At 39.9% G+C, this 26,025-nt stretch overlaps 1 protein-coding gene across 2 annotated transcripts; it reads right to left on the bottom strand.

The window, feature by feature from the left end:
* Positions 1-805: 805 nt before the first annotated feature.
* Positions 806-25,592, bottom strand: PLA2G4F (phospholipase A2 group IVF). Of its 2 annotated transcripts, XM_082284218.1 has the most exons (20): positions 25,369-25,592; positions 20,979-21,051; positions 19,549-19,685; positions 18,127-18,255; positions 16,640-16,680; positions 16,009-16,051; positions 14,745-14,811; positions 14,289-14,458; positions 12,490-12,603; positions 11,943-11,980; positions 10,882-11,017; positions 10,031-10,167; positions 8,848-9,070; positions 8,187-8,301; positions 6,863-7,000; positions 6,281-6,388; positions 5,191-5,385; positions 4,690-4,856; positions 3,458-3,644; positions 806-2,225 (listed from the first exon to the last, which is right to left on the bottom strand). In XM_082284218.1, the coding sequence occupies exons 1-20, from the start codon at positions 25,582-25,584 to the stop codon at positions 1,996-1,998; spliced, it is 2,664 nt and encodes an 887-aa protein (XP_082140344.1). In that variant the 5' UTR covers positions 25,585-25,592; the 3' UTR covers positions 806-1,995. The 2 variants fall into 2 exon arrangements, with proteins under 2 accessions (XP_082140344.1, XP_082140345.1); XM_082284219.1 differs by lacking the exon at positions 6,281-6,388.
* Positions 25,593-26,025: the final 433 nt, after the last annotated feature.

Below are 26,025 nucleotides of genomic sequence, written 5' to 3' on the forward strand. Positions count from 1 at the left end.
TCTTTAAAAAATTTAAGAATTGTTTCCTTATACAACAGCATCAACAGCAAGTGAACTTTTACAAGATCTTAGTTGCTAAGCACTTAGCTGAAAAGAAACTTCAGCTAGAGAAGCTTATCACTCACTTAGAACATGGTCATCATCTGTGGAGGAAAAGAAATCCATATGATTGTGAATGCAAAATGAGCTTTATCCCTGACAATCTAGCAACCTCACAAAAGGAAGACTACTTTATCTGTAATACCTGTTGATGTGAGTACTTGGTCTTGCAGATGCAGGCAGTGTGCTCTTTTTCTAGGGTAATCACAGTTGATCAGATCAGAGGCTGAAGTACCTGGTTAATTCACTCAGTCCACCTTAAAACCCAAAGGTTTTTATAAACTCTTTTTAAAATTATTCTACTGTAGGGACAGTTAAAGCAAGGTGATTGTGATTCCAGTGTGAGTCAATTGAATTCACCAGCACAACTCCCAACTCTTACTAAGATTGCAAAAACCACAGTTCTTGACCTTGAAAACTTAGTCACTTTTGATTTATCAGTTTAAATGGGTTTTCCACATTTTTAAGATTCTTTAGGAAGTAACTGGTATTATCTTGCTCATCCTCCCCTTGAATGGGTGGTCTGTAGTAAACAGTAAATATGAGGTTTTCTTTCTTGGCTCAGCCCCTGATTTTCACCCACAAGCTATCAACATAGTTGTCTCTGACAAGTGTACTTAGGAAAAACTGTGAAGAGCATGTGAGCAAAACTAATATTTATTAAAAGAGGAACACATAAAAAAATGTATAAAGAATCATACCCATCTATAAGCCCTTACATCATTTCATAAGACAAACCTCCTGTCAGTTTTAAATACAGAATCGGTACATTCAGCTCGATGTAAAAGCCATAAAAGTAACAGTGCTTGCTTGCCACTGTTCTGCATTACATATTTTCCAACTGCATAATTCAGTACTTTCCTGTGGGCTTTATGCAAGGTAAGGTGAATCCCATCCCACGGCACAGCAGCATCTGACATTACTTTATTAATTCACATTCATAAGGTGTGTCTACCTTGACTGTTGACGTTTCTAAATTACATAGACAGAAAAATTCCTTCAACAAAGGCCTGGGTGAATTACAAGCTGAAGTGTAAGGAAAAAATATCTAACTCAAACCCTCCAAAGGAGCTTTCCTTCCTCTTACACAGAAAGACAAAGATGCAACTTACGGCATTTTCATCATCTCATGATGATCAAACTGTAGGAAGTAGTAACAAAATCCCACAATGTGTTTCTATTGTCAAATATAAAAACCATTTATTTTTATTTATTTATTAATTCAAAACCAAATTGTTTACCAAAATAAGCTACTCAGCATTGAATTTCTGGAAGACTAAAAGCCACTAAAATCCTTGAGAAGGGTAGGAAGGAAACTGAAACCATAATTGGCAAAATGGAAAGCAGGTAATGACTGTTCAGTCCTGAAAGTATATGGGCATCAGCCAGTAGCAACTTGAAAGCAAAAGGAGACATTTTCTCTCTCAGTGTGTAATTTTTATCTGTGGAGTTCTGTATAAGATTATGTGAATCATAAAGGTTCGTGAGGTTCAAAAGCAAGAGATAAAAGTACAGAAGGAATCTTTTCCTTGAACACCAACACACCTCCGACAAAAAGAAGTGCATCACTCAGTAAAGTCTGGAAGATTATTGTCCAGATGCTTGAGCAGTTTGAATAGACCTCCCAAATCATCTGGAATCAGCCACTGTCACTTGAGATACTGAGCTAGGTAATTCCTCACTCTTCCCCACACGAGGAAGCAACATCCATGTAGTACTGTACATCCCTTGAGTTTTCATCAGAGCACATAAGCTGGAAGGAGTTTTCAGTGTCAGCAGGTGTGCTACTCCCTCTCCAAGAGGACAGTTTCCAGCTATTCACTTTCAGTGTTCTGTCTTGAATCTCACGGCTTTTGTACACTGCTGCCTCTCTGGATCCTCAACCCTAGAAACTGCTCATGCATTTGTCTTATTGATGACTTTCTTCAACTTCCTCCTTTGCAGAGCCAAGTTTAGGGTTTTGAGGAGAGTGTCCTTGTTGTTCAGAATGTTGTAGCGATTCACTTCCACTAATCTGCTGAAATCATAAGGCTCAAAGGTGAAATTTAGTGTACGGTAAGGGGAATCTTTTGACTCAATGATGAAGTCACCAAAGGATTTCTCTTCTTCTGACTCACGTTCAACTCCTGCAGCAAGAAAGAAAGAAAAAAAAAATCACAAAAACCTTCTGCTGTGGTAGAATGATTTTAGTTGAATTCTGCTAGGAGGATATCACAGATAATTCTGTTGAAACTTAACTTTTCCTCCAAAGCTCCTCCTCAGATATTTCAGCTCCTTCCAAAATATTTTCAGGCTGAAGTCAAGGTATTATTACCCTTTCCATTTCCACCAAAATACAGTACTAAAATACATTTTCGTTGTGATAAATTGTTTAGTTCATCTGCAATTATTATGCTCAAAATAGGAAATATAAAGCTCAATTCTTCTTGGAAGTGCTATTCTACACTGAAATAAAGTCACACCTTGAGTTCAACTGATCTTAGCAGCACCCTGTCACTTAAATACCAGTCTCGAAAGATCAACATTAAAGTAGTTTACTACAAACACTTTTGCTTGTTGTTGCTATAGAAATAGCAGTCTTGAGTCACATTCAAGCCTAGCTCACTGAAACACTTCATTGTCAATGAGGAAATGCAGCCAGGGCCAGGCAATCACTACAGCATTAACACAGATAACATTAACAGCATGCCTCACATCCCCCTCCACCAGTCCTGCATGTCCTTTTCTACCTACTACAAAGGTTTTGCTCAGGATGCTGTTTCCTCCCCACACGGAAGAAAAAGGACATTGATTTTTGCCTGTGTCTTCTTAAAGGTCTCCCTGTTGCGTGATAGACTGAGGGGGGTCTTAAAGTCTATTTTAATCACATTAAATGAAGCAAGGATCATTTATCAGTTATCTCATACTACAAGGGCACAGGCCACTTAACACTGAGTTACATGATCTGACACATATTGGTCCCCAACACGTCACTGCTTAGTGGTTTATTCATATTCAAAAAACAAATTATCTTCTTATTTGATTAATAGTCTTTTCCCATATATTCAGAGTAATCAGAAGTAACAGAATCAGGTATCAGGGCAGAAAGGTTCAGAAAGAACCAAAATTTAGACTAATTCTGATTCTTCCAGACTTTGGATAGCAGGGGGTAGGGAGGAGGGGCCAGGTTCGTGAGCCTCTTCTCTCATCCTGTGCTTCAAAAAACTAGTGGAAACTGATTCTGCCTTAAATGTAAATAAGAACTTAATAATTACAGAATAATATTAAGAAGAATGAAAAGAGGACCACTTACACTGAATTTTCCATCAGCACACACAAACAATTGTTAGAAGAATGCTTTAAAATGCAGCCTTCTTACCTGGAGCTTTGTACTTCTGGAAGGTGTCATTCACCAGTGGGAAATGCAGTACAATAGGAGCCCTTGGATTATCATCATCCACAAACATGTAACACTCTTTTGGCTCCTTTTCATCTTCCTCACTAAATTTGATTTTCGGAAAAGGAATTTCCTGCTCCTCACAGTATTTCTGAGTCAGCTCTAAAACCTGTTATCAGGAAAAAAGATAATTGCAGTAGAACACCAGCAACACTTCTAAGATCATCTAACTACAATCCTCAAAGGGAAAGAGACTTTCAAAAAAAAAAAGAAGACAGAAACTCAGCTTCGAATCAGCAGAAACAATTTCTCCGGGTGGTAATAAAGAAGAATGAAAAGCAGAACTGCAACAAACATCAACAGACTGCAGCTGAAATTTTTTATCCTTTCCTACTCTAAACCTACTCACCTTGACATTTTTGCACTTAAAAATGAACACTTGTATATACAGAATATAACTTGTTTGCATGAAGAAAATCACCAATAGCCACTCTTTCTTTAGAGGTATATATCAGTAACAATGCAACAATGATCTTATGGGCCAAACAAATCCTCTTATTTTATTTAGCAATCTGTTTAGGCTTCTGAAAATGTTTGAATCTTCTTACAGTTGTCAACTTTCTGTTTTCTCATGACCTTCACAGGAAAAAGCATAGCAAAGTAACATTTGAAATGTCTTTTCATAGGAAGACAGGCCAAGAGAGGTGGGGCTGTTCAGACTGGGGAAGAGAAGGCAGAAAGGAGACCTTACAATGCCTTCCAGTACTAAGAGAGGCTTACAAGAGCTGGAGAGTGACTTTTCACAAGGGCATGTAGTGATAGAACAAGGGGGAAATATACTTAAGCTGAAAGAGGGTAGGTTTAGTTTAGGTTTTAGGAAGAAATTCTTCACTGTGAGGTGGTGAGGCACTGGAACAGGTTGCCCAGAGAAGTTGTGGACTCCCCATCCCTGGAAGTGTTCAAGACCAGGGTGGAAAGGGCTTTAAGCAAACTGGTCCAGTGGAAGGCATCCCTGCCCATGGCAGGAGAGTTGGAATGAGACGGTCCTTATGTCCTTTCCAACCCAAACCATTCTGTGATTCCATGAAAGACAAGGATTTATTTTCATTCATTTGTCCATTAGTGTCTGTATTCAACTTCAACTGATCTGCTGCCATTGTGAACACAATTCTGTGCTTTTATGTTCAGTCATAATGCTGAGCTACATCTCTCACCTCAAATGGAGCTTCCCAGGAAAAATTGAATGACAAGATAACATCCACATCCCTCTCTGGCTGAAGTACCAAAGGAAAGGGAGAGTTGATAGAAAAGCCACCATCCACTAAATACAAGCTCTCTTCCATGGGAGTCAGCTGGTTGGGAAATGCATCCAGGTGAGTACCTGTAAGACACTCCAAGGTACACAAGTAACTATATTGATTCATTACACATGTCTTTGTAGAAGAAATAAACAAAGCTCCTATTAGTGGTATAAGAAGAAAAAAGACACTCCAACATGCCCCTTCATCTGAGACAGACCTGGAAAGCCTGATGATGATCTTGCCTTAAATGACGGAACAAATACAGTGCATCTAAGTTTTTTGCTATGGTGTAGGAAGGGATATATTCCCTGGCTTCAGCAGAACTAAGTCAAGCTCCCTTATGTTCCATGACATTGGGATATTACATAGTGTGTTAATATTTTGTGATAGTCAGATACGTACAGACTCATTTACCTCTCCAAGTCACGAATTTCTTGATGTTAACATAATCTTTATGAAGATACAATCCCTTCATGAAGTTGAAGGTCTCTCCACATGTGACCCGGGACTTGAAGAAATCCTGAAAAATTTGTATCAAGGGGCCCCCAGGTATAACCAAGCGAGTCTTCAGTCGTGCTGGGTCTCGGAAATGGAATCTTCGGCAGTCATCTGCAGAAGTCACACAAGGATGCAGAACATACACAAAATGCCATCTCCAACATTTCAATCAGATCTTTCTACAATATTTAGACAGTTGTCCTAAGGCTGAATTTGTCCTCTAATAAGGGTATTGTAATGAAATTTAAATGAGCTGCATATTCCATAGCTGGGAGATTTAGTAGCCCTATTTAACAGGAAGAGCATTACTCATGAAGCATTGCCCATATTAATTTCAAACCCACACAAAGAAACACTTGCTACCAAGTGACAACCACTTCTGTCACATAAGACATCAGTCAACCACACACAAGAGCATTTATATTACACAAAACCAAAAAGGGTTGGGGTGTGGTAGGGGAACGAGGGCTGGAAAGGCAGAGGGGAAAAAAAATCTCTTCTTCCACTATTTACAGTTAAGGCTGTAACTACGCACATGAACAAGTCTCAGCCTCTAAAACACTTCCTTTTCACTGCAATGAACAAATGGAGATCAATTCATAAACATACAACCATCTTATCCAATATTACAAAAAGCAGGGGGAAACTGAAAGCCTCTTTTTCCACCTCCTGCTTAGCAATCCAGCTTCTATTCCTCCTCAGGATTACAATGCCTGCACTTCAATGTGTTTAAGACAGCTCCCAGAACAGCCCAAATTTATAGACAAAGTCAGATACAAATTCTTTTTAAAAGAAGGAAGACAAGTGTACTAAAGAAACATAGTTTCTTTCTTCACTATAAGTGTGATCAAAGGGAATAACACACAGTAAAAGAGATGTGTCCCAATCCACCCTTTGTGCTAATCTTGAAAACTACATACAGCACATTTTTGCATCATATTATTTGTGATCATTACAAAACCAGCAGTCTTTTGAAAAATCCAACTATTTTCATGGATGTTCTTACCTACAACTTTGATAACATCTTTGAAAGAATCTAGAAAGCTCAGTCCTATACCAACCACCTTCAGGCAGATATCATCCAAGCTTGCAGCAAAGGCACTGCCCCACATTCCTGCAGGGGAAATGTGGAAGAATTTAACACTCAAAACGTTTTTCATGGTGTAACCAAAAGGCCTATAATTCAGCTGCCATTTTCCATGGGAGAGGGCTGCCATTTGATCCCTACTATTCTAACAGTTTGAGTTAAAATCTTGGCATTAATCACATGACAAATTATGACGTTACAATATAATGCAGAATTTTTTCCAAGAGAAAAGCATAGAAAATACAGCAAGAGAACAGGAAGACCGACAGCAGACATTTTTGACAGGCAGCTATAATAGAGTCATCTTGCAGACTCAGGACATCAGACTGTAACACTATGAACCAACACCTAAAGCTCTGGAGAAAGATTTGACATATTTCACTTCTTCGAGTTCTTTTGGAAGGGAAAAAAGACATGGACTTGCATTCCTAAGACCCCAAAGCAGCAAAGTTCCTTTCCATCTCCTTAAATGATAATTTAATCATTACCATAAGATCATACCTTGTAAAAAACAAATCCTGGGCTCTGGATGTTTCTGGACAAGCCGTCCCATGAAGAACTCACTGTCGAAATCCTCTGTTCGAACAAAAGCTCCGTATTTGCGAAATCCAACTTCATAGGGAGTGAACTCACACCATTCTAAGAACAAGCCAACAGGATATTTACTCATCTCAGAGAAAACATGAGAGAAAATATTTACCTGATATCTGTTCGCACAAGGGAGACAGAAGCAACTCTCCCTCCACTTTTCACAATCACTATGGATTTCCCTGCCCCTCTTCTCTAGCCTCTATGTACATACGATTAACAAAAACTCTCATGAAGGCTTTAATCTGTCTTGCTCCATCTTGACTTTGTTACTGCAGAAATAACCTGACTATTTTACTTTTACTTTAAACCATTTTGATGGCTCCCTTTTCCATCCAAAGTGGAAGCTACATTATTTTTCTCAGCTTTTCTTTGCACTACCTACCATCTCCCAGAAACTCCTACAGTACTGACTTGAAAACTCCACTGACCCACTGTGTCAGACTTCATTGTCTGCTTATCAAAGTGTCCCCTCATGCTTGAAAGATTTCCACAGAGAGCTGAAAAAGAAGGGTCATCCAGTCCAACTCCTGGGCCTACACAGATCAACCTGACAAAACACAGCATGTGTCTGCTAGCATTATCCAAATGCCTCTTGAGCTCTGGCAGGTTGGATCAAATTGAATTCACTGCCATACACACACACTCCTCCAGAATCAAACAAACAAACAAATCCCATACTGGTACACAGATGGACACAAGCATTTGTGTTCCTGTCTCACTCATCTATCACCACTTGTTGCATCATGTTTAAAGTTTCAGTGAAGGACTGGTCTTCATATTTTCACAGTAAGAACTCAGGCCACTAAACCATACAATTTTGATGATGCATACTACAAGGTGGCCAATCCATCACTTTACACAAATCCTACACAAATATTATGTCTGAGACTAGAGAAGAAAGTGGTTTCCTTACCACCAAGGACTCTAATTCCTTGATTCAGACAGAGATACATGTAATACAGGAATCTTCTCAGCTCCTGAAAATTTCAGGCAGTTTCTAGAAAAACATGGAGTGGCCAACAGTTCTGAATCTCATTTCTCCATTTTAGCCACAGTGAAGACATTTGCTATCAGAATGATAATACTCTGCCAATCAGTCTCCTATTGCCTCTTGCAGTACCAACTGCTGCTTGAGCTGTATCTCCTGTTATCATCTGCTCACTACCCAAGGAACTGGATAGATGAAAGAAATTTATGGACTTTAGCAAACAAAGACAGATTTCCATGTCCATACCTGCAAAGTCACCACCGCTCATATTAGGTCTCACATTGACAGCTGCATAGATAGGATAAGGGTTCTGAGCCCATTTCACTGCTTCCTGCTGATCAGACAGCTTTGATGGATCTTCCTGGACACAAGCAAGGAAGGAGGAGCACACTTAAGTTCTGTACCCATACTTTGACAATTGGGAGCTGTTGCTTAGCATTTCTGATTAACAACACTACTAATTCAAAGGCCCTTTTCCCCTCTACTGTCCAGGCATACGCTTAGATTTGTCCAAAATATTTCTGCAGATGCATATTTAGAATGTCTAATGTTATTAAGAAACTAGTTACCCCTCTAATTTCCAATCTTAATTACATAGAAGATACTGCACAGTAACTTCATTCTGCAAAACCAACATCATTCTGTCAGGTTTAACCTGCCCAGTACAAAAGCTATTAATTTAGTAAGAATCTTTCCAAATAAACTCTGCATTTTTCTATAACACTGATCCACATGAATTAAAAATTCTTTACTAAAGAAGATACTATGTTTATTCCACAGCACTGCTTGTACCAAAACAGCTCGCAAAGGTGGAGAGTATTTGGTTTCTTGACTCTAAACACGTGTGTGGGTAGATTCCCACTTGAAAGAGAAGCAGCAGTAAACATTGAAACATGAACTCTTTTACCTTCTGTTGTAGGAAATATTCCACAATAAGGCCCCACAAATCTGTAAAGGAAACCTTCCGTCCACTGAGCTCCATCGCATTCAGCTCCTTAAAATAGTATTTCAGTCGTTCTGGGGAAAATGCCCCTGCTTTGCTGCTGGACACAGTACTCTGAGCTCTTCTGATTGCATCTTGAAGGTCTTTCTGTGACCAGTCAGGGTCTTGATACAACGTTGATAAACACCTGAAAATGCTTTTATTAATGTCATCAGTAAACAATAATTTTAGCTAGTTATAATTACTGCTGCAGCACTTGAGAAGTCTAGCTAAAAGAAGAGTAAAGAATTCATAAATAAAGGATCTCTGAACTCTAAAATGTGCTGAAAACCCTGACACCTACATGACATCTTCATTCTAATTGCTAACCTCCCTTCCAAGGATGTTCCAGGAAGCCATGCTAGCTATGGTAGCACCCATGAACCAGTTCAAAAACATATGTTAACTCCAGAACATAACAACCATGATAGGCTGGCTGATGGCAAGGGTGCAGCATGCAGCAGTAGAGGTCATAGCCTTCGTCAGAACACAGGTCTGATTAAAGGAGAAGCTAGTTTGGACCATTGACTATCCATACAAACAGATGCCTACATTTCTTTGGAAGTGTCTCTGAATCAAAAGGGGTGGAAGAATTAGGCACAGAGGGGTTAATTTAACACACAAATCTCTGGAAGGAAGGATTACACTGTCAGGTTGCACAACTCCGCTATGAAATTGTTTCACAAAAACAAGGGATGACTTCATCACAAACTCCAAGAACCGAGCGGCTGAAACATTCTAGCCACATCTAATATTTCAGCACATTGCTCCAGTCCACCAAAGGGCAAGAGAATGCTATGCCTCTCTTCAGCCACTTACACCATTTTGGAAGGTGAGGCCATAGTGGCCTGCATGGACATGCTTCCAGTGACTTGCACCACCTCAGTTATCTTCTCAGCAAGAGCAGGAGAATGAGGAAGGCTCTTTTAGTGCTCTGAAGTAATACACAGAAGTTTCATTCGTGTAATACATGCTAATATTCAATTGTCAGACTTGCACAAGCAGCAGAGTCATAAATTTAGCCAGTAGCTGTATGGGTTGGACATGAATCTCTTAGGCTGCTCAGGATCACCTCTAAGTTTCTGAATCAACACTGCATGTAGCTTACCAAGTAGAGCCAGAAATCCCACACAGGTATATAGCAGCATCCAGAAGGCCCAGCTGCTGCAGCCCAGCTAGGCTGCCATAGAACGATGTCAGTGCTCTCATCCCACCTCCAGACCCCAGTACCGCTATGACGGGAACCTGCAGACACCAAACTCAGGAGTCACAACCACAGATTTCTGATTGCCAATAAATTACAGAACTAATCCAATTTCAGCTTCATTTGAATAAAAAAAATCGAGATAAAAATCTCTACTTTTATTTACATTTCAATTTCAGGCTTGATTTCAAGCTGAACTTCTTTCTCTATTTTGTAATTGAAATATATTGCTTACTATAAAGCATAGAGGGGTCATCTTAGGGACAGTGGCTTACTGAAATTGTTATGTATATTATCACACATTTACTTTCATACAATACACATATAAGAGGCAATTATTCTTAAAACAGCAGCCAAATACCACTGAGCAAGGTATCAGGCTATGTAGATGTAAGTATCCTCAAATAAGCAATTAAGAATCTATTCCTGTGGGGTGAGTTTCATTTTAAACTTCCGAAACAGACTTTCCCATCACAATTCCAAGCCCAAAGCCCAAGATACAAGAGTTCAAGTAAAGTACATACGTTCTGAAATCTGAACATTTTGTGTTCCACAACACACATATCCCCCTCAAAATTTAAGAAATATAACAACATTTGAGATTCCAGAACTGAAATGTACCAGGGATGTATCTCACATTATAGTGAATGAAAACCATATTTTCTGTTGGTTACAGGCAAGGATTCCTGCACTGCCTAATTATCAGCCAAGCGTAAAGGATTTTACCAATCTCACCACAGCACTGTGCCCAATACCTCATCTTTTGGAGGGGATTCTTTTAAGCCAAGAGTCTTCCTCAGTGCCTCAGAAACTACTTTCTTCCTTTTGTCCAAAAATTCTCTTTCCTCCTTACAGAGATCAAAACCCAGACGTATATCAAGATCCCAAGTGCTGAAATAGAAGTTAAGAAAAAACACCTTGAAATTTTGGAGGATTTGTAATCAGCATGGAAAATCAATTTTTATGAACACACAGTCTAGGTGCTGATCTGAATTGGATCAAACTCTCAGGTGAAATTTTTAGTGTATACACCAGTTATTTTGTACAACAGCTTTTGGAATTAAAAATTAAAATTCTCCATATTGTATTTCTCCTTTGATATTTAAATTCAAAGCTTCTGTCAAACAGTACTCAGATTAAGCTTCAGGAATTTCACAAAGGAAGAAAAGACTCTCAGTGAAGAAGATTGTATGAGGAGCAACTGAAATCACTGGATCGACATGAACAGTGAAATGAGGGGCAGAGCATTTTAAAACAGAAGTTTCTGAACTCAAGAGGCAGAAGGGGGCAACTGAATACCAATTAACTTCTTACGAGTTTGCAAAACAGGAGTAGGATCTTCAGTTGATGACTGGATAACAAATGACCCTATCAACTTACAAGCCAGCTGCTTGGTTTTCTGTAATTTTCCCTTTTTACTCCTTTCTTGCACCCTTTATCTATTTTGTAGTTCAAGCTCTTCACACACAGAGATGTCCCTTCCTATCTGTCAGTACACCACTGCACATATTCTGGGAAATATCTGTGCCTGACAAAACTACTTTACACCAACAGCTATTTTACATTTAAGTATTAGGAACACAAAATTTGTACAGATCTTAGCAGGATTGACACCAGTCCATTAGACAGTATCTGCAGAGTGAAGAGTCGCAGCCTTCAGAAGAAAAATAATCAAAGATATTTTTCTTTAATCTATCCCAAGAGATCAATGGAGTGAACAGACCTTCCCAGAACAGCAAGGAGAGTCACTCAGTTCCTTTACTATGAGAATAAAGGCCTTCCCTGATTTTCAAAGGACTTTGGGGTTTCCACTCACCTCTCTTCAATTTTCAAACTCATATCCAAACTTTTTCCCTGTGAAAAGAGAGAACACATCTTGCAATTGATAGCAATTACACAGGTGGAACTACAAAATGGAGGTTATGACATCAACAGAGTCACCATTTACTATCCAGAACAGCACCTCACCCACAAAACTACATCTCTGGAACACCTTTCCCTTGCACCTATTTCAGACATTTTTATTGGTCTCCGCAGAAAGCAAAAACATACTCAGAGAGTAGTGTGAAAATTATTTCTTCTACAAGTGTCCTGCTTTTTCCCTCCTCTGATATTTTTCTTTCACACCCTGAAAAGGCTTTTTGCTTTGGAAAGTGATGAACTTTATACTTTGTTTTGCAAGACCCAACCATGAAAACATATTTGGAAGAATTTCACTGGGCAATCTCATTACTTCATTCTAGACATCCAAGAAAACAGCACTCCTGAGAATCACATGTTGCCTAACTTTCCAGACACCTAAAGCCAATGGAGGAAAAGTTTATCTCATGCATGTTAAAGCAAGAGCAAAATATTGACATTACCTCTCCCAAAGAAACGATTCTATCAACTTTTTCTCCAATAGGAAGGGAATTAACTGGTACAGTCCCCAGTCCCAGAACCGTAGTATGCTTTTCAATATCAGGGTTCATGCCATCCTAACAAAAAACAAAATCTTATTTGAGATTCACAGAAAAAAGTGAAAGTTATGACTTCCATGTGTCAAAACAGCAAGCAATTCTTAATATCACTATAGCTAAATCTTTATGAAAAGTCCAAGGCTTTTCAAGGGCATCCTGCTTTCTGCTTGACAGGTCTTTGCACGGGTATTTCTTCCATTCAAACAGTTTCTTTGTTGTTTTTGTTGTTTGGGTTGGTTTAGTTTTAGGGGGGTTTTATTTGTTTGTTGTTATTGGGTTTTTTAAATATACCTGTCTGTCACAACCAAAAAATCTTCAAGTACAAAATTTCCCCCACGAATAGTTGTGTTCTGCCATGCATCAGAAAACTCACAAACAAACTTGTGTTCCGTCTTCAAAGCAAGATTTGGGAAAGATACCAAAAAAGCAACATTATTAGACATACATAAAAAACACCACAAAATAGGAAATAAGATATCACCTCAGGGACATGTGGCAGCATGTAATTTTAAAAAATCTTCAAAAGCAGAGCAAATTAAAGTTTGCCGGGAAATATTTGAGTTTTCTGTCATGTAGCAAGTGGCAAGATCTCTTAATATAGAGCTGTGTGCAGACTCCTAAATGTAAAGAGGCATACTGAAAACCCCTCCTATCAGAGGGTCACACTCAAGCCTACAGAGCCTCCAGATGTGCTGGAGCCCCCATACGAAACACAGGGCTCAGTCCTCGGGAGGACACTGCACCTTAGAGAAAAGATGGGCTGTCACCCTTCTCACACCACAAACTGAAGTCAAACCAGGAACTACCCACAGGTGTCTTCAGACTAATAACTGCTGTCCTGAGTCCAATGTCCCTCTAAGCTCACTCTCCTCCTCCTAACTTGCATAACATGCATTTAGGTGCAGGGCAAGCAACATTACCATGTTCTTGGCACTCTCCTACATCTGATAAGAGAGAAAAGGTCAGACTGAAGACTTCTGTGCTCTATGCCAGCTGTTGAAGAAGTATGTTCTCCTAGTTACCAGGGTGGTTTGGCTGAGGGTCACCACATGGGGCAATCCCCATGGTTGACTTCTACAGTGTTTTTGCTTGCCTGGCTCTGAGTTTTTCACCACTCAAGTCCAGGTCTCTCTCTTCTGCTCATGTTTGCCGCCTAACGAGCCCCCTGGCAAAGCTATTCTTCCATATCCTTCTTTGTGTCCTCTTCTCCACAGTTGCCTCTAGAGTAGTCAAGATCACCATGTGCAGTCATGTTACCCAGCTGTTGTGGGGATAAAAAATGTCACAGAATAAAGAGTTTCCTTGCTCTCATTTTTGGAGAATGAATATTCAGTCACTACACGGGTACCTGGAGAAACTGCTAAGAAACAGACAAAGCTAAATAAACCTCTGCAAGTGGCAACTGATCTACAAGTTTCTAATAGAAAAGACTTCCTCTAGAGTGTCTAAAAAGATGAAAGTTGTCTTCATGTAACAAGCATGTGCAGAGTCAGATTTTTTTAATCCCTGAGTTTGAACAGGTGTTAAAATTTTGGGGAGGGCATACTCTTAAGGTAATTTCACCTCCTTACACAATGTCAAAGATCCAATGCACAGTCTGACATTTTTAAAACAAACAAACGAAAAATAGCAGCGTGTAAAAAACAATGACAGAGAAAAACTTATCTCTCTGTAAACTTTGTGGAATCAGCATGGATGCTTACCTGTAGGACAGATACGGTTTGCTCCAGCTCCACTTGCAGTTCTGGACACATTTCTTTATCCACATGAAAGACAAAGGAGGTTCCATAATCCTTCTCATTGTCTGGTGTCCAAGGAATAGACAACTGCTTTTGATATGCCCCTGGGACAGACACCTTGACCTCACAGCATCCTGCATATTACAAAAAGATGTTTAGGAGCCATTTTTTGAAAATCACATACTTATTAAGTGTAGCTGAGACTATGAAAACACAAGCAAAAACTTTATTGTGTGGTACCCAGCAGAAAATACCCAATATCATTAATTATTGAAAAGTAAAAGCAAAATTACTTTAAAAGTCAATATTGTAGTCAGTAAGTTAAAATGCACTGTATAGACAGAGAATCAAGTCTCCCCTCTCTCTCAAGGAACAAACATGTTGAAGAGTAGTGCTGACAAACTCTCCAAGCAGCCCTACCTTGCTGTTTCTCTTTTGTGTTTTCCTCTTTGTTGACAGTGCCTTGCAGTGTCAAGCAAGGATGAACCTGTGAAAAAAAGAAACCAGCTCTGGTTATACAATTCTTAGTTCACTTCTTTGTTGAAGTTTAATTCACCTGCTATATTAGTTGTAGGTTTACAGCTGCAAGCTGTTCAAAAAAACATTAAGCATTGTTTTGTTATTTCAAATAAAGACCGAGTTTTGTTTCAGTAGGACAGGATTATCTGCTCTTGTTCCAAAATAAAAACCACCCTTTCTGTCCAGGTACTGGGGTTTTTTTATACAAGCAGTACTTCATAGTTACAAGTTACCACCTGGGGTTTTTCTGGTTTTTTAATTTTTATTAATGTATGCATGAGTTCCTATTCAGAATCTGTTCAGATCCAAGGAAGTACTTCTTAAATTTCTGTCCCACCTTGTCTATGTCCTCATGAAATTTAGTCTCTTACACCATTGAGCCATCAGCTTACCCTCTAGGACAGTAGATGAGATATTTAATGGGCCACAATTCCCCTAAAAGATAAGAAACTACTCCACTGCTTGAATATAAGACTGATTTGCTAAGGGAAATTGGAACACAAAAGCTTCCTTCCTATGAAATAGTTTTCAGAACTGTGTTGTTAAAGGCCACCAATTTTTCAGGAGAAAAAAAAGTTGAAACTCTACATTTCAACCATTATCCTTTTCTTCTTACAAAAAAACATTACTCCAGTCCCTTTTCTTTCAAGGGAGAAAAGAGGCCAGAACACCTGTATTTTTAATGTATAATACACTGATTTTCTTAGACTGATTAACAGAAAAGAACAGGGAGTAATCCCCTACTTAATAATGGCATTGATAAAAGCTTAGAAATAAGATGTGTTAAAACAAGAAGAGGGACTCTGCCTGGCCAGGGTCTAAGCTAGAAAACACAGTACAATCTTCAAGACTCACTTGTCTCCTAAAGACATTTTTTACAATTTTTATAGCAGCCTTACTGGGAAAAAACAAACAAACAAACAAAAACCTCAAAAAAAAACCAAAAAACAAACAAAAAAAAAAAACCTGCACCTTTCTGTAAGTTGGTATCAAGTTTAAAAACAGAGGAAGATTTTTATACCAACAAATTTTAAAAAAGAGAGAGGCAGATCCTGGAGAGAATACAAGCTATTTGGAAGCAGGATTGTCCTTCTCCTCTTGCTACCAAAAACTTATCTTCAGGAGTAAATCACAACACACATGATTCTGGCTTCCATGCACTCACCACAAGGACTCCGTTGGTCAGTACCTCTGTAGGGGCATCTGAGCTGTGAATGCAAGAGATTTATTGTAAGTGATGACTGGTTTTAATTTTGCTTCATCCTACTTCACAAACTAATTGGCTGAATAAGCAGTGGGGTGAAAAGGTCCTCAGTGTGGGAGATCCAGACAATCACCAAGTATACTTCCCTTCACAAAATAATGGGGGCTGGGAAAAACTGAAGAAAAAAATTAATCTGCAAATATAAGCATGTGCTGTAAGATCTCCCTATCTCAGCTATTTTGATAACCTAGAGAAAAACTGAACTTTATAGATAGACTATCAGATTGATAAAGTATTCATTTGTGTATTTTGCAAGGTCAACTGAAAACTTTCCCCTCCTAAATAACTAATCCATAAAGTGTTCACTTACTTCCCATGAAGTCCAGCAAAATTTTATTTCTTTTTTGGTACCCCAAAAATTTTGGCATCTGGAGCATTAAGGATACTTTTGGTCAGCCATTAGTGAATCAACTCAAACACCACAGAGAACTATAAAGCATTAGCCTTTTTATGGGCTGTCCCTGCACAGAAAATGCAACTGACAACATATCTGCAGAGCACAAGTTCATTCAGCTCTTCAGGTAAGACTCACCATTTCTCCAAGTAAAACTCTACATCCAGCTCTTCATTAGCCTTTGAAAATAAAAGTTGGACATTGGTGACCCTTGATCCTGAATATATGAGACATTTTTCCAAGAGATGAAGCTTTTCTCCTGTTACATAGTTATAGTAACTTTCTGTTAAAATAACTGGGTTTGTCCCTTTTATAAAAGCTCCAGCTAAAATTTGAAATGGTTAAATTTAGCCTTTTGTTTTTGTTATTTAAACACTCCTCTCCCTCTGGACACATCCTATATGACCAGACACCTATATTTGAAGACACAAGCACACAGAAGTGAGAGTTTGCTCTCAGATCCATTACTCTGCTAATGAGAGAAAAAATCCTCCTCTGGCTCAAGAACCACTGCAGCACCATCTCTGCAAACAGCTTCTGCATGAGGCTTTGGGCTTCCTCCCATTTCCTATTTCAGCAGCTTGCACTCTTAGCTCCTTGTTGTCTTTGTCCTCTACAGACTTTGTTCCAGCCAAAGTCTTTTCTCCTCCCATAGCATACAGCAAATATTTGATATCAGACCTAACACAGCTTTTAAAATAACAAAGTAGAAGCCAGTTTGGGTTATTTTCTTCATTGAAGTTGAAATTTTCACTCCCTCAACTACAGATCAAGATGACTTAAGCGTTCAGCAAATGGACAGAGTTAGTGGGAACAAGGGAGTTACTAAGCCTCTTTCCATGATCATAGATCATTTGGAGTGCCTGTAGCACTGCCCAACACCTCCCTGTGAACTGCACCCCAGTTAGTCTGCTTCTGACCATACCAACAGTGCTCAACCCCAGTTTCTCAAGAAAACACATCATTAGCTCACCTTTAATCCAGACCTATTGTAGCAATGTGTTTGTGGCATTACAAAATAGATCAGTCTGGTGATGTGGCTTTACCCATGTGAAACAGGCTGTCTTCTAAGTCCATAAACAGGTGCACAGGCTTGAGAGCAGCTGATACACACCAGTGTCATCCACATGAAGCAGAGGTTAAATGTACTAAACATAATCCAGATGAAAAAAGCTCCTCTCAGGCTTTTGACTTATTAGATATAATGGTAACCTTTGCAGCAATAAACTTGGTTTTTGCAAACTGATGATGACAAACTAAATAAGGCAGTACCCACAATGATTATGGACTGCAAATGCCTTTCATTTTAAAACCAGCTTATGTTCCTCTAAGCCTCTCTCATGAAAAACTAATCCCATTTAAAGATGTTTTAACATTTCTGAAAGACAGCAGTAATCTTAAATTTTATTTAGCTGGAGCATCCCAAAGACTGTGGAAAACACACACATAAAGTTACTAAAGAACTTGGAAACACCTCAGTTGACCGTAAAACCATATGTGCTGTCATCAGTTGTCGATTCATTTTTCCCTTCTGTCTTCTCCAACAGAGGTAAATCAAACAGCAGGCACTGCCAGATTTGTGCAGTGATGAGCTGCAGCCACTCCCAGCTGAGCCAGGGACTCACCTCGGGGTTCAACCTGAAGGTGCGCAGCAGGGGCTGACCCGGCTTCATACCCCCCACGTCAAAGACGATAGAGGTGAGCTCATCACTCACAAGGACATCCTTATCATAGAGGGTCAACTCCAGAATGTTCTAAAAGCAAACAGAAACAAGAAGTCTAAGAGGAAGGGGCAGAAACACTGACAAACCTGGGTAGCTATATACAATAGACACTGTGCATTAATCAACACGCTTCCCCTTTCCCAGTCCTGAGGAAAATCAAGTATTCTCAGCAGGGCTTACAGCATGCTAAGCAAAAAATGCTCCTAGTTGACACCATTTAGCCAACGTATTTTCTCAGCTTCCCAGCTAGAGAGAGGCCCCAGCTGAACACGTGGCATTATTCTCCACAAGCTCCACGCACAGATTCGCCTGAGGAAGCAATAGCAATTTCCACTCTTTCAGGATGACTCAGTCCAGGATGTTATAGGGACCAATTGCTTCCTGCTCAGCACTGTCTCAGAGCTGGTAAATTCAAGAGAAACTGAAATATACACAATGAGAGCATATGGCACCCAAATAATAGTCTTGCAGCAACTAGCTCTCAAGGAGACAAGACTGAACTTAGAATTGTGCTGGCAGTCTCCAGCAGTAACCAGGCTGAGGTCTCATGAGCCTGGAGGGAAAGAAAACGATTCCACACTGATGTTTAGCTTTCAATTTTCTTACCAGTCAAGTGAACTACCATTCCACATTTGTCACCAACCAAAATGGTGACAAATGGTACTGGAGTACACCAAGTATACTCCAGTGAGGGGGATATTTTCTTGTTAATAGACACCTTATTCCAAAGCCTGGGATGTTATTCAAAGCCATAGTGCCCCACTGAAACTGATCTCTTAAAGTACAGTTTCCTCCCCCCTACCATTAGTGTCTACTTTGAGAATGAATGATGACAATCATTAAAAATACTGTATTAGCTCCTACACAGATAGTAGCTGTACAGTCTCTATCCAAGAGTTTGAATTCGGTTTTCTCAATCATAGCAACTGATGGCAAAACTTGACTGAATGAACTAAGTGGCAGTGAGTAGAAAATTAGCTCCTGTGAAAGAAGCAGCAAACATGAAATAGAAACTTGCTTAATCAAGGAATTTCCTTGAACTCCACCAGGTAGTGCCATAACTTCCCTTTCCTGAGTTGCATCACAAGGACGTTTATGGAAAATTCCAGCAGCAATTTACATGAGAGTGCAGTTAACCACAGCAGTTTGTATCACTGGACATGCGCAGTACAGCTTTTTGTAGAAGAAGTTGAAGACAACTGACACCTTACAAGCAACACTAGTTTTGAGGGTAATAAAGAAGCCTTGGTTTTGAATGAAGTATCAAAAGGAAGCCAGTACAAAAACACAAGTAGTCCAGTCGGCTCCACAAAGTGCCCTTACCTTGACAGCACTATGGATCCTATACTGGAAAGTTTCATTCCATTCTGGGTTCTCAGAGTTGTCAACAACCTGAGTTCGGGAGACTCTGGGAGATGCAGTGGGAAGCTTTAGTTCCACATAGCAGTCTGCCTTGGACACTAGAGCAGAGAGTGAGAGACAGGCACCAGAAAAACTTCATTCAAACATACTCTTTCCCTCATTTTCTAGATCTCATTGCATCATAAAAAAGTGAAAATTTAAGGCTGGACTTCTAAAGCAAAATAATGAAGTAAATGTCTTTAAACAGAAGCAAATTGAGTATTAGGTGCCTATATTTCTTTTTTCTGGTTCATCCAAGTCATAAAGCCCTTAATAAAAAAGGATACTATTTAAAATGAGGAAGATCAACTTTAAAAAAAAAGATTACTGCTGATACCAGGCCTATTGCTTCTTGTCCTATCACTGGGCACCACTGAAAGAGCCTAAGCCTATTAAAGTCCAACTTGACAACATCCACCACTACTATACCCTTGGTTTATTCTGGCCAGGAGCTGGGCTGACTGTTTCCATTCCCTGAAAATAAATGGTTGTCCCAGAGTCCTTCTTTCTTCCATTTAGGGCCCCTTCAACAAAGCAAGTTGGGGACCATTCTTCACTCCAGCTGAACAGACAGGACATAGAAAAGAACTCTTCACAGCATAATTCTGGCCCTCAGCCTCTCAGGAGGGTTTTCTGCTCCCTGAACAGCTATTTGGCATTTCAAGTAGTTTGATATTGGATGCCAGATATAAACTTAAGGCAGACTACCTTATTCGATTTAATCTGAAGTAATTTAATATAAATGACTTTCAAAGATCCAAATGCCCCAGACAGCCCTGAGATCTTTACACACGTGTGTAACTGGAAGGGAATATATACCATACTATCAAAACCAGGAAGAGATAAAAAGTTTATCAGTCAACCACCTGCTTCCTTTGGAGTCTGCAATGGCAAACAAATAGCAGGTACATGAAATAAAGCACTGCTAAAACTGAGAAAATAAACATTTGAAAGCTGGAATTAAAAATTTCTACTTCCAGGTTCAGGAAGACTGTTCAGCAGGAGTCAGGGTGAAGCTTGCCATAACCAGAAGGCTGAATCCAGAGAAAGGGATACAGAATCGGCCACAGTAGAACAGGTAAAGGAGCAGGGAAGCAAAACACTACCAGGACTTACTTGATCTTGTTCTGCAACTGCTTAATCTGCAGATTGGCCTCACATAAAGTTTTAAAATATATATAATATAATATATTCTTTATGTTATAGATATAATGCTTTACGTGAGAAGCTTTTGTTGAGACATAAAGGCAATGCAATGTGCATAGGGAAGAGGCTTCCTGCAATGCTCTCTGTGCTAGAGGTATGCATCAAGGAACCAACATGTTCTCATAATACCTTGAGTAAATACTTACACACATCTGTACCCTTGATGTTTCTGGCTCGGAGGACTTTTACTGTTAGGTTGTAGGAAGGGTGCTTTTCCCACTGAAAAGAGAGAAACAAGCTCAGCATTTAGCTCTATTGCAATGCCTGTTCTGTAACTACACTAGTATTAGACCAGAGAAACGGATCAGAACCAGCCAGCCCAAAATAAGATATTAATGAATCAATTTGGGAACACATGTGACACTTTCAGTGTCCTGGAGGACAACTAAAGGAGCCTAGAAGGAAACTCAATTCCCTTTCAGCAATGCAATGAGGGATGTATTACAGTAACTCCTCATGGACTTCAGAAAACAAGGTCCTTATTTAGGAATTCCTCTAATTATAGATCAGTTTTTAATTGCTTTGTTAGTATATTCTTGGTGAGCGAAAGTTGCTCAAATACATTCACGACAGCTAGTTTAAGAGTAGTGGCCAAGGGCACAGTAATGCTTGAGTAAAAGCAGACGTGGCAAGAATCTTAACAGCAGGGTCTGAAGTCACAGAAGGCATACGCTGTTTACAATGAGAAAAAAACCCCAAAACAAAACAGTTTCTTGCCAAAACACTTTATGGCAGTTTGAGTAAGAAACAACAAAACTTAAATCCATTTTCATTCTGGACTGTTACTGGTATCAGCACTCTAAATATGCATGTCACTTTACCAGCATAAATAAAAATGTAATCCTTACTCCTGAAAGCTTCTGGGAGATTATTTTTGGAAAGTAATATTAGTATCTACATGCCAGGACTTGAAGTGGAAAAAAAAAGTCTGACTGGATCCTAGAATATCATGAAGGAGAAGTGGGGGGAGGGCAGGGGGCAAAAGAGAACAGCTTGAGGTGATTTAGTACAGAGACTGCACAGAAGTAATTGTATAAGGCTCAGGAACAGAATGGGATTCTGCCTCATTTTCATCAGTTATGACACAATCCTGGCCAGTTAAGAACTTTTCCTATTCTTAAATCACATTTTCAAAATGCTTTGCACGAATGGTCATTACTTCACATTCATAATTTTAACATGGCTGGCTTGGGACCAAAATTTAATTTTAGATACGCTAAGTATTCACTTACAATTAAATTCAACAGGATCTTCACTTACAACAAAATACTGCAGATTGAAAAATGATGCACTGGAAGAGGTTGCCCAGAGAAGCTGTGAATGTCCCATTCCTGGAAGTGTTCAAGGCCAGGCTGGATGGAGCTCTGAGAAACCTGGTCTAGTGGAAGGTGTCCCTGCCCTTGACAAGGGGGTTGGAACCAAACAACGTCCGAGGTCCCGTCCAACCCAAACCATTATTTAATTCTATTATTCTTGAAATATTATAGAAAAAATGTAGGCACTATATATCACTAACTGGGATCTCACAGAAACCAGTGAATCCTGAATTGTTAAACTCTTCTTGAATGTTCCTTATCTGATAAATGCAATTATACTGTGTTTGTTAAGCAGTCACATCCTTGTTGAGTTTTCCTTATTTTTCATCTCTTGGAGATACTTGCCAGCTTTTGCAAAACAGGCTTTGAACAACACGATAAAACCAAGGCATACATAGTATACTGAACATTTTTGTATTAAGCAAGCACCATTCACCCTGACCAACAAGCAAAGAGCAAAAACTACATGAGTCACCTAAGATAACTCACACGCAGATACCAATTAAATTTGTGCAAATAAAATCCAGTTATTACTAATCTTAAGGGCCACTTACTTGCAGAATTGACATATTGAAGATGCTCATTCCTTTATTTGTTTCTGTGAACAAGACACGCCTTCACATCAAACTTCACCGTGAGTTCCACCCTTCAGATGCTAGTTTTTCCTCTTCAAACCTTTCCTAATCACCTTTCTTTTATTCGATCCCTGACACTAGTTTCTCAGGCAAAGGCTGACCACCTTTCCACTTCATCAAGTGGATTACAGAGTGAATGGATTACAGAGAGAAATTCAAGATTGCGTATGTTATTCTCATCAGCTTCCTAAAGTTGCTGCAACTCTTCAATTTGTTGAGACATGAAGCTACTTAATCACACCCCCATGGCTGTGAAAGCAATCCTCACTCACATAGCCTTGCTATCACCTGGAAATCAGACACTATCAGCAGAGGGAGCACAGAGCACCATGAAGATAGCCTATCCCTCTTTTATTGCACACCATCTGTCAAAAATGTACTTACATGCTCAAAAAAAAAAAGTCCTTTCCAAATGTCTCTAACACCTTTGATTTGCAGCCAGTCATTAAACAGATGAGGATACATTTTCCACACCCAGATCATAATTTAAGGGCATATAACTCCACAGAAATTCCACCGTGCTCCCAAGCCTGTGCAATCGGTTATGCCAGAACCTTCTCTTACACCGTTTGCACTTATCTTTCAGCAAAGGCACAGCAAGGTCATAGCATGTTGCCAGGTGAGCTTGCAGAGTAATGAAGCATGGGAGTATCAGATATGCTCTATCTGAATGATCAGGGAAAAGGCAGGCAAGAAATCTGTATGGGAAGTGGGCAAGGAATAATGATGACAGCTCTGCCTGTACCAGCATACATGACAGCACACCAATGTATGTGACTGATGCAAGCAACTAACTTCTGCTTTGCATTTTAATTATTTTTCAGAATCACTGCTTTTCCAGAGCTCAGGGGTGCATCTAAAGCAAAAAAAAGAAAAGCCCCCTTTAAATTCTAAAATGAGGGTAACAAGGCTGAATTTTCACATACTTAATTTAGCAAACAGCTGTCTGTACCTTTCATCTAAACTGAAGATGCTGATGCAGCAGGAAGCGACGGTAAAACAACTCATTCCAGCTACAGGACCAAGTAGTCTTTACTTTCATATAGTCCAGGATACCTGCCTTTATACAGTGGCATGTAAGCACTGGGATCCACTCCACAGCTCTCAGTGCATGCAGAGGACTCACCATAGGCCTGCCAGACTCATTACAAAAAAGTTGTCAGAGCAAGTAAAAACGTAACTTCTAAGACATATTTCGTGTTCACAGCTACTGGGAAAATCAGGTAGTTCAAAGAAATGTCCATTTTACCAGTGGAGCACTTTCTCCCCATCTTGTTCCTGCTCCCAAAGAAACACTGCTGCCCATCCTTGTGGCCAAAGCATCACAAGTTTGCCTTTAAACCCCAAAGCAAACCCCTGACTTTCCTAGGCACCCCTTACACTGTCCCTCCTCCCTCAGGAGTATGCATCTGCCATCATGAAAGGAGCCTAAGAACCATAGTCTTCTAGCAGGCAGGATTTACAGTTAGCCAGGAGATGAGCAGTGCCAGCAGCTCAGTAACGCAACAGCAGTGGCAAACACGAGGCTCACTCTCAGTTTATTGTCATTTGCCTTTAGAAGCGAAACTGAGGCTAAACTGTAGAAAACTAGAGATCTGATCATGTTAAATTCACCTACAAAGCCAAAAGGCTGATCTGCTGCCCCACCCCTTGCTCAATTACTATCAGTTAGTCAATACAAAAATCTCTCCCTACAGCCAGCAAAATTTTTATAAGTTAATTATTTTTTTATTTAAATAGTGAGCACTTGAGGAAAAATATATCCAGTGGTTTACAGGTTAATGGAGGCTAGCACGAGTCTCTTCTAACCTGATCTCCCAAGTACTAAACAATAATATTAAAAAGTCAAAAAGATAATTTTTATCACACAGCAAGCAGAAGTACAGAAAGGTATACAACCAGCAAGTTGTCTTGTGACAACTAATAGTCACCTCAGTTTTAAGGATTATATTGAGGGGTTAGCATGATAGGACACAACAAGGGTGATCAGCTTATAGATCGAATCTCCAGCCAAAGGCTCCTTCACAAACATTTAGCTTAAGACAAAATTGAGGTTATTGGCCCAATCATCTTATACAATGAAACGGTTTCACTCCAGGGACAAACACGTCAAAACCACTTTATCTGTTGTGGTTGCACTGCATTATGAATGGCAGCTGAAGCCATCATTAGTCTTTGTCTACTTGAGATCATTAATCTCTGTAGGACAAGATAGAAAAAAGAAGGCAACTGTAACAAGGATATTTTGCAAGAAAACACATAAGCATGATTTTGTCTCTACTGATGAAAAGTGCAGTATTCTGTTCTCTCCCCCCAAAAAAGTACTTGGCATTAGCGTCATTCTGCTCCCCCACACCTAACGAAACACAGACTGGCTCTGGATTTCCTCACGCAGACCCTAAATTTAATAAAAGCCTGAAATCTCTATTAACATTATCATTAAGGGAAAAGTCCGGATAACAATAAATATTTTCATTCCTGCACAATGCAGGACTGGTTTTCCCCACGTGCAGCAACAGGAAGGCACTCCCGAGCACATCAGCTAAGGAATGGCATCTCAAAGACAGCACCGCGAATTGCCTTACCCGCCAATGATAGAACCCAGTCTCTTTCCTCTCCTTCCTTTGGAAAAGCACCGCCGCCAGGAAAGGCAGCACTCGGGGTGGAAATGGGCCCCGCAGCACCTCATGGAACATGGGAGAAACGTCCTGCCGCTCTGCAGAAAATCTGACAGGGAAACCCAGAGAACAAGGAGAGTCCCGGGACGCCCGGCTGCGAAGCGCTGTTAGCCACAGGCTCATCTGAAGTTTTGCGCAGGACTGGGCTGCGCTCCAGCTGTGAGAAGCGGAGGTGTGGCCCACACTTGCCAAACAAGCCAGCTCAAAACCTCGCTGGCAGGTTTTTCCAATATTGCTACAAGATAAGGGCAGCGAAGCAGCGCCAAACTAGGAAGCCCTGGGCAGGAGGAAGCAGTGCTTTGTGATCCAGCCGTGACATCAAAACCCCCAGTCCAGATTTTCTTGGAGAGTTCCAGCAACCTGATGTACAACTATGGCCATTTTAAACCCTTTCCAGAGCTTCAGCACAATCTACCAATATTTTTAAATAGAAAGAATCTGGCTTGAAGTAAAATCAAATTTGTCACTGACTGCAGCTGTTCAGAGTTTCAGGGAGGCCACAGCAGCAACACCACAGTTTGGTCTGCCACAAGAGCCTCAAGGAATATGAATTCCCCACTGTTA

This window comes from Coloeus monedula, assembly GCF_965178545.1.
Source record: "Coloeus monedula genome assembly, chromosome: 6".
In the NCBI taxonomy this organism is placed as follows: Eukaryota; Metazoa; Chordata; class Aves; order Passeriformes; family Corvidae; genus Coloeus; species Coloeus monedula.